The sequence below is a fragment of the Notamacropus eugenii genome, chromosome 4, assembly GCF_028372415.1.
Source record: "Notamacropus eugenii isolate mMacEug1 chromosome 4, mMacEug1.pri_v2, whole genome shotgun sequence".
In the NCBI taxonomy this organism is placed as follows: Eukaryota; Metazoa; Chordata; class Mammalia; order Diprotodontia; family Macropodidae; genus Notamacropus; species Notamacropus eugenii.
In genome coordinates, this window is record NC_092875.1 from 68,869,397 (window position 1) to 68,877,689 (window position 8,293).

Sequence of the window (8,293 nt, forward strand, 5' to 3'; positions counted from 1 at the left end):
TAGATAAGTGTATGCATGCATTTGCAATGGAACCTCCCCCCCACTGCCTATCCAAGCTGCCGTCCCTTCCCGCCTCATCCTCCCCTGCTCCAGAGCTGGGTTACCCAGAGAGTCAACTGTGGCCTTGCCCAACCCAGGCCGGAATGGCTGCGTCCCAATGCTGCTGCTGCTGCTGCTGCTGCTGCTACTGCTGCTGCTGCTGTTTCCACCGCCTCCAGGCCCCAGCCCATCCCCCTGGGACGTAGGGGTGCTGGACTTCAAGCCGGGGGTCCCGGCCTTCTCCACCTGCAGCAGGAAGGACAGGACGATGGTTCACTGAGGACCAGTCTCCATATGGGGATCTCAGGGCCCGCCCCCCCTCCAAGACGCAGGCTTTTCCTGGGGGCCTCTTCTCTGCCCAGGGCTGCCAGCGTCCTGACTTTCTCTCATTTTGGTCACTGAGACCATGGTTCCCAGCACTTCAAATCACAGACTGAGACCGTCTGCTTGGTTTTCTCGTTGCTTACTGGGTGCTCACAATTGTTTATCCCAATTTGTTCAGCAGCCTGCAAAGGTGCCATCTTCTTATTCTAAGGGTGTGAGAACTGAGGCCTGGGGAGGACCCTGGTGACTCAGTGACAGTCCAGTCAGTGGCAGATCTTCCAGGACCAGGCTTGGTCTGGATCCTGGCTCCCCTTCCCCAGCCCACCTCTCCATTGCTCCTCTCCCACACACCTACCGGGGTCAGGTCCTTGCTTCGAGCTGGCGAGGCACTCCGTGACGAGGAGACAGAGGGTGGGCTGCCAGGGATGGCCTCCTTCCGAGGCAAGGGGGTTTTGTCTAACCCATTTTCCCTCGAGGAGTAAGACTGAACACTATGGGGGGACTGAGGATCCTAGAGAGACAGTGGAGAAACAGAAGCTGACCCGAAGGCTCCAGCCTCAGTTTGCCAAGGTGGCCATCCCATCCCACACAGTTAGGCTGTGGTGGTCCTCGGGCAGCTCTGAGGAGGGGGAAAGAAGGGTCCAGGGCCCACTGACCTCATCGACCACCAGATTGTCCTCACTCTTGTCAGCATCACTGCCCTAAAAGACAGGAGGGGACGGGAAGTCAGACCCCCAGGATGCCCCCAGCCCCACCCTCCTGGGCCCAGGCTCCCTTACGTAGTCAGTAAGAAAGTCCTTTTCCTCTGCCCGCCTCTTCTTGCTGCTACTCAGGTACTCTGAGATGGTCCGGACCCGTTCAGCACTCGGGAGGGCCAGGGAGCTCTGAAGGAGAGACGAAAAGAGGAAGCTCAAGGTGTCTGTCAGCAGATCCTGCATCAGACAGATGCTCCTCTTAGCAAGGATGGGTACCAGCTAGGCCATGGACCGCTAAGGCAGGTTGCTAAGGGGGGAAAACTGAAGCAGAGAGTGACACAATTATAGTGTCAGGGTAGGATTTGAACTCAGGCTCTTCTGGCATCCCATCTGTAGGGAGCTATCCCTCTTCTTGCTTACTGAGACCCCCACCCAAGAGTGTAACGAACACCAAACACCTACCGGGCCTGGGTCTCTGTCTGTTGCCAGGACAGCACAAGAGAAGGGTAAGTGGGCAGTCAGACCAAAGGAAGAAAGAAAGAGCACAGTGAGGGGGGGAACCAGAGCATTCACCACCTCCTCCTCTGCCCCTCCCCCATGCCACACCCTACCTCGATGCTCCAGATCCTGCAAACCTCGATCATCCTTAGGGCCAGCCTGGGCTGGAGTTGCCAGCGCCCCTGTTAATGCCAGGAGCCCTGAGGCACTGCCCAGGCTGGCCAGGCCTGAGGGATGAGGGGTCAGTGGGATGGGCGGTGCAGAGTGGGGCAGGTGCTGGGCCTGCAGCTGGTGCTGGGGAAGAAAGGGGGAGAGTTCATGGGAGAGACAAACCAAGAGATAGAGAGACAGGGCAGAGAGACAGACATGTGAGAGAGACAGAGAGGAGACAGGGCAGAGAGACAGGTGTGTGTGTGTGTGTGTGTGTGTGTGTGTGTGTGTGTGTGTGTGTGTGTGTGAAAGAGAGAGAGGGGGAGGGAGGGAGAAAGAGAAAGAGAGAGAAAGAGAGAGAGAGAGAAAGAGAGAGAGAAAGAGAGAGAGAGAGAGAGGGAGAGAGGGAGAGAGAGAGGGAGGGAGGGAGGGAGGGAGGGAGGGAGTGGGGGGAAAGACAGATACGGAAGAGAGGCAGACAGAAGAGACAGGGGAAGGAGACACGGGAGAGAGAGGTGGGGGGTGGGGGGAGAGATGCAAATAAAGATTGATGGAGGAGTGGGAGATGGTGATGGTACAGAGGGCCCAGAGTAGAAAAGGCTTTCATATGAACAAAGACTGGAGATTAATTGAATTTAACTCTCATTTTCTATATGGAAACTGAGGCCTTGAAATGTTAGAGGCTAGTTCAAGGTCACAAGGCTAGTAAGGAGACACAGCTACACTGGGATTTGCTCCTAGCTCCCTCTCCTCAGGGTTCTGGTGTTCTACCAGTCCTCATCTCTCTCACCATCAAGGATCTGCCTACCCCAATGGCAGCGTTCAGCTCCGCCATGGTCACCTGCTTGGCTCTCTCCACTGCCTGGACCACCTGCTGCTGGTGCTGGGGAGAAAGGGAAGCTAGGTAGAGTCATGGGGGTGGGGGACCAGGTCAGAAGACTCCTCTCATACATTCCAGGGCTGGCCAGGAGCTCCACCCAGCATCTAGCCTCAGAGCAACCTACCTCCTGGGAGAGGAAGGGGATAAGCTGAGCACAGATCACGTTCAGTCGTTTGGCGATCTCTGTCTGGAAGAAGAAGCAGAGAGCCAGCTGTCGGGGGCACCTGCCCACCCTAGGCACTGGAGGGAAGGCTGCACAAAGCAGTTAAGACTGAGGACATCAGAGCTAGGAGAGATATCCAGGATCCAAGACAATGCCCTCATTTTATAAAGGGGGAAAATGAGGTTCCATGAAAGGAACTGACAACCAAAGTCTTCTTGAGTGCTAGGCTGTTCTCAATTTTGATAGCTGATGATCTGTGTCCTAAGGGCCCTCCCAGCCCTGACATTTGGTATCTAAGTTCTAGAAGAGTCACTTGAATAGTGGATTCGGCCAGACCAGGGCTCAGGGTCCTGATGAGTACGCTGCCCCCTCCTCCTCCCAGCTTGGAGTCTGGGTGCTGAGTGCCAATTGATACTCTCAAGTCTTGTCAGGAAGCCCTGGAGAGGTCCCTCTTCCTTCCAGCTGCAGTTTTCCCAGTACCACTTGTGTGCCACAAGCAATCAGGGACCTCAATTGCCAGCAAGGATGGTTGAGGAGGGGAAGGCGGGGGTGGTAAGGGACTGGCGCTATGATCAATGTGTCTAGCTGATGAAGGGTGTGAGAATCGGCTCTCACCTCTTCTCTTGCTGCCTAGGCTGGAGAATGAAGGAACAGCTGGAAAGGAATGCTCCTGGGGTCCAGAGGCCATTGGTTGCTGGGGCAGGGGGTGGGGAGCCCTGGGAAACCCTCACCAGGCTGAACAGATGGCAGATGTGGTGCCCCTGGGAGCTTCCTAGCTGGCCCCGCCATTAGATGGGTATAGTTGTGGATGCAGGGGAATTCTTCTCTGGGATGGGCTCAGCTAAAGGACGGGGTTCAGGGGGGTGCTTCCCAGGCCCAGCTTTCACCGTCAGCCCTTCAGCCCGAGGCACTGGGCCTGGTGGTGGTTTCTGGGCAGGCTGAGGCTGTCTCCTGGGGCAGGCGGGCAGTGACGGATCCTCCTGCCTGATGCACTGATGGGCAGGGCCCCGGGGGAGGCAGCCTCCAATTCACTCGGGCTCGTTAATGTGCAATTTACGGGCACTTTAACGCTCTCAGCATGAAAAATGATCCTGCTGCTCTAGGCTCCCTCTCGCTCTCTCCCTCTCCTCCACTGTGCACTCAATGGTTCCCCCCCCTTCCCTTCAAAGGAGGTCTTTGAGGAGGAGGCAGGCAGAGGGTGGGGGAGGGGGGGCTGGATTTTTGTTCCTTCTTTAAAGGCCAGAAGAAACAGGGGTGGGGGCAGGCAGGAGATAAGTCTAAGGAGTCACAGCCCCTACCACCCATAAAGCACCGATCATCAGAGTTGGAAGGACCTTTAGAACTGAGAATGTCAGGGGGTAGAAGGGCCCTGAAGAACACAGAATGTCAGAGCTGGAGGGTCCTTAGAATCTGGGATATCAGAGCTGGGAGGGCCCTTAGAACCCAGAATGTCAGAGCTAGGAGGGTCCTTAGAACACAGGCTGGGAGGCCAAGGATGTTATTCCCTGTTCACCCTTCCCCAGAGCACACATCTCCTTTGACGATATAAAGGGTACCAGATGGGAGGGTCAGAAGATTTGAGTTCTAGTTCCTGGCTGTATGGGCTATACTGAGAGATCTTGGGCAAGTCCCTCTGCTTCTCTGGGGCCACATGGCCTCCCCATCATCCAAACGAAGGGGCTAGATGGACCATGATCTTCATCTCTGGGGGCCCTTTCCCCTCTGCACATTCAGGAGTCTAGGAGGACTTCACTGTCAGCTCCTGAAGCCCATGCTGGAGTGGAGCAGGGAGGGGCTGGTAGAATATGATGCAAAGATCCTGCTGCTCACCTACCCTGACTCAGGTGCCTAGGCTGGGCCCTCAGTCCTTCTGATAACTGTTCTGCTAAGAGCCTCTATACAAAGGTTTGGGCAGGACCCAAGCCTGGAGACTGGGCACTGTGTCCTGCCTGTGGGGGAGCTATGGCCCAGCTTGCCTGCCTCCTCCCTCCACCCGTCCTCAGCAGCCATTGCCTGTCAGCCCAGCCTTTTCTCAGGCCCCTGTGAAAGCAGACAGGGCTCTGGCAGGCAGCCAGTAGCACCTGGGATCAGATCTCCGTAAATACTGCTGCCTGGGAGCCCCTGGGCCAGATGAGACAGGGATGGGCAGGCAGGGGGAGGAAGGGAACGGGGGGTGGTGGTGGTGGCAGCTTTGCTGGAGAGAGAAGCCACAAGAATGCCCAGGAGGGCCCCTACCTGCCTCCCACCCCCAAAACTGCTGGTGGATGGGCCCCAGAGACTTGTTGGAGGAGGACAGAGCCATCAAAGCCACTCACCTGTTTATGCATTTCGATGTTGAGGCCATAAGACATCTCATAGTACTGCAAAGAAGGGGAGCAGGGAGATAGAGAGAAGACAAAAGCATACTCTAGGTCTCCAGCTCTTCCCAAAAGGAGCTGTCCTGAGTCCCTCCCCCTGACCAGAAGGCAGCTCACCATGACATAGTGCCTGTGAATCTCAGTCTTCTCTGATGCCAGCTTCTCACACTCCACCTTCAAGCTAAGGGGTAGATTCAAGTGCTGGGTGAGGGTCCCATAGGCAGCCCAGGCTCAGAAAGGGGGCTAGCAGCCTAGGAGAGCACTCACTTAACACAGGGTCCAAGGGGCTCATACCAGCCCCCAGAGGAGGGCTCACACAAGGCCAGGAGGGAACGGACAGGGAACTCGGAGAACTTCAGAGGCAAAAGGGATGACCTAGGTCAATACCTTCATTTTAAAGACGGAGAAGCCTGGGCCCAGAGAGGGGAAGGCTATTCTCTAGCTGACACACAGCGAGTCAGTGGCAGCTTCAGAACTGGAACTGACATTTTGTCTGGGGCTCTTTCCACTGTACCAGATGAGGTTGTATAGGGGAGGTGGGGTGGGGGAGAGGAATGGAGACCCTTGGGAGCTTGGAGGCCTGGAGATTTGAGCTAAAAGGGATCATAGGGGAGGAGAGGGTCTTGGCCTAGGTCACACAGCTGGTATCAAGAATCAGCATTCATACCCAGGTCTTCCTGACCCCAAAATCAGGGGCCTGTGGTCAAAGGGTAACCCCAAGTCTTCTTGGGCTGGTCAGTCTCCTTGAGCTCATGCCTGTCTCTTGACCTCTACCAGGATCCTAAGCCAGGTGCTTCCTTCTTCTCAAACCCCATACCTGTGGTATTGGCTCTGAAGGAACTGGAATTCTTCCTTGATCCTATCCAACGTCTCAGGGTAGGTGAGTTTTAGAGTCTGGGGGGTGGTGGCTGAAGCATTGGTGGTCACAAGCACAGCTGCCGCTGAGGCCACTGGTGGTGCTTGAAGGTGGGTCTATGGTGGTGGTAGTGGAGGGGCATAAGGGATCAGTCAGTCAGCACCCACCCCTGACCCCCAAGAGACCAGGAAACTGTCGTTCTATATCAAAGGGAAAAAGAACCCAACTCTGGTGCCTATAGCCAGGGGGTGGAAAGGAGAGGGTCTCATTATGAAGAGAACACATCTGAATATCAGAGAGATGGGACCTGCCTCAAATCACAAAGCTTTTTAATTGACTGAATCAGAATTTGAACCCATTTCTCTAAATTAAAATCCAGGACTATTTTGGACACATCAGCTTACCCACTGCCAGTGACTTGGGGTCAGTTAGGATTGGAAAAAGGTTGCTGCCAGCAAGTGTCTGAGCTGGGATTCAGACTTAGGAATTCTAATTTACATTGTCTGAAATAGGAAAAGGTCTTGGGGACCATCTAGTCCAATGCCTTTCTTTTACAAAGCCTGAGACCCAGAAAGGAAGGGAAGGGATTTGTCTGAAGTCACACACTGAAGTCAGTATAAAAGCTATTAATTGCTCCAGGTTGGGGGTCCCCTTTCTTTTCTCCCTCATTACTACCCTCAAACCCTGGCAGTCCCAATGGGAGTGAGGCAGCAGACACCTAAGCTGGTAGGGACTAATAACCAGGGGTCCCCAGGATGGGTCTGCAAGCAGGACTCACCAAAGGCGGCCTGTTCTGGGGAAACATCTTCAGCCAGAATGAGCAGCCCTCTGTTTTATCCACCAGCCACCTCTCTGGCTACTAGATCCAATCTCTGGCCCTTTGCCCAGGCCCTCGGACAGGCTCCAGCTCGAAACCGCCAAGACTGCTGCCAATGGGTTCTGAAAGGCAGCCGGCTGCACTGGGCTGGAAGAGGGAAAAGGGAAGGAGGGGGGAGGTGTCCCTGCTGTGCCACCCTCAGTGCCGGGGCTAGGTGCTGTCTGGGGACAGAGCTGGTGATAATCACCCCCCTGGCTGCACTCTGAACTCAGGGCTTTCTTATCCTCCCTCCTGGCCAGGCCCTTCCAGCTCCTGCCAGCAGCCTCTCCACCTGCTGTCCAACTCCAGCCTGGCACAGGCCCAGAGCTGGCCAGTCACTCTGGCCAGCATCCCTCTTCCCCAGCTCAGCACTCCTCTCCCCAGTGCCAACCCCCCCAGCTCTGGCTCCCTCTCCCTCATCTCCAGCCAGACAATGGGCCCTCCTCCTTTCTTTTTTCTTCCCTTCTTCCTCCCCCTTTCCTTTTCTCCTTCCCCCCTTCCCTCTTTTCTTCTTTCCTTTCCTTTTCACTCCTTCCCTCCCTTACCCATCTCTCCTTCCACCTCGGTCTTCACTTTTTCCCCCTTCTGTCCTCCTCTCTTCCATCTTCTCTCTTTCTTTCCCTCCTTCCCTCACTTTCTCCTCTCCCTTCTATCTCCCTCTCTCTTTTCCATTCTTTCCCTCTTCTTCTTCCCTTCCTCCCCCACTCTCCCCTCTTCTCCCCTGCTCTCCCCTCCTCACCCACTCTCTCTTCTCCCCTCCTCTCCCTCTTCTCCCATGCCCCCACATTCCCCCCCTCTCTCCCCCTTCTCCTCCTCTCCCCCGCGCTCCCCCCCCCCGGCCCCGCCTCCTACCTCCCAGGGAAGGGAGGGGACAGGAGGGGATGGGAGGGGAGGGAGCAGGCGGTCGGCCCCGTTCGCTCCCCCAGGACTCACCGGGCAGGCTGGGGCACGAGGGGGAAGGAGGGCCCGCCGTCGGGGGCGGAGGCTCGGCGGCCCCAGCCCAGCCCAGTCGAGTCCGGTCCGGCCAGGCCCGCTCAGCTTGGCGCCCGCGGGGGAAGGCAAAGGCCGAGGCCAGGAGCGCCTGGAGCCCCCCGAGCTGGCCTGCGCTGCTCGGCCCCGCTCGGCACCGCCCGGGCCGGTCCGGCCCCAGCCCCAACCTCGGCTCGGCCTCCCCGCCCCCTCGGCCGCCGCTGTAGCCGCCGCCGCTGCCTCCTCCTCCTCCGGGCCGCCCTCCCCGCTCCGCTCGGCTCGGCTCCGCTCCGCCCCCGCCCGCCCCGCCTCCTCCGCCTCCCCCGCCTCCCCGGGCAGCAGAGGCAGCAGCGGCTCTGCGGGGAAACTGATCAATGAACGCGCGCCAGGTCCACGTGGGCCGGGGCTCGTGCGGGCCAGCGCCGAGCCGGGCCGGCCAATCAGGGCGCCGCGGGGGCCACCGCGCCCCCACGTGGGGCCCCCTTGCTGCCACCGCCGCCCGCGCC

General features: G+C 57.6%; 1 protein-coding gene across 4 annotated transcripts in view; it reads right to left on the bottom strand.

The window, feature by feature from the left end:
- Positions 1–8,002, bottom strand: part of LOC140499819 (transducin-like enhancer protein 1) — an 11,971-nt gene extending 3,969 nt beyond the window's left edge. Inside the window, exons 1-13 of one of the 4 annotated variants that reach the window (XM_072601703.1) lie at positions 7,752–8,000; positions 6,741–6,926; positions 5,924–6,078; positions 5,224–5,287; positions 5,065–5,109; positions 2,711–2,773; positions 2,515–2,589; positions 1,670–1,850; positions 1,521–1,537; positions 1,143–1,247; positions 1,020–1,064; positions 719–874; positions 105–285 (exon numbers count right to left, since the gene is read on the bottom strand). In XM_072601703.1, the coding sequence (XP_072457804.1) occupies positions 105–285; positions 719–874; positions 1,020–1,064; positions 1,143–1,247; positions 1,521–1,537; positions 1,670–1,850; positions 2,515–2,589; positions 2,711–2,773; positions 5,065–5,109; positions 5,224–5,287; positions 5,924–6,078; positions 6,741–6,767 (1,114 nt within the window). In that variant the 5' untranslated portion in view covers positions 6,768–6,926; positions 7,752–8,000. Of the gene's footprint in view, positions 1–104; positions 286–718; positions 875–1,019; positions 1,065–1,142; positions 1,248–1,520; positions 1,538–1,669; positions 1,851–2,514; positions 2,590–2,710; positions 2,774–5,064; positions 5,288–5,923; positions 6,079–6,740; positions 6,927–7,363; positions 7,460–7,751 lie in introns of those variants that run through there. The other 3 variants (XM_072601701.1, XM_072601704.1, XM_072601702.1) reach the window with 3 other exon arrangements.
- Between the last annotated feature and the right edge of the window lie 291 nt (positions 8,003–8,293).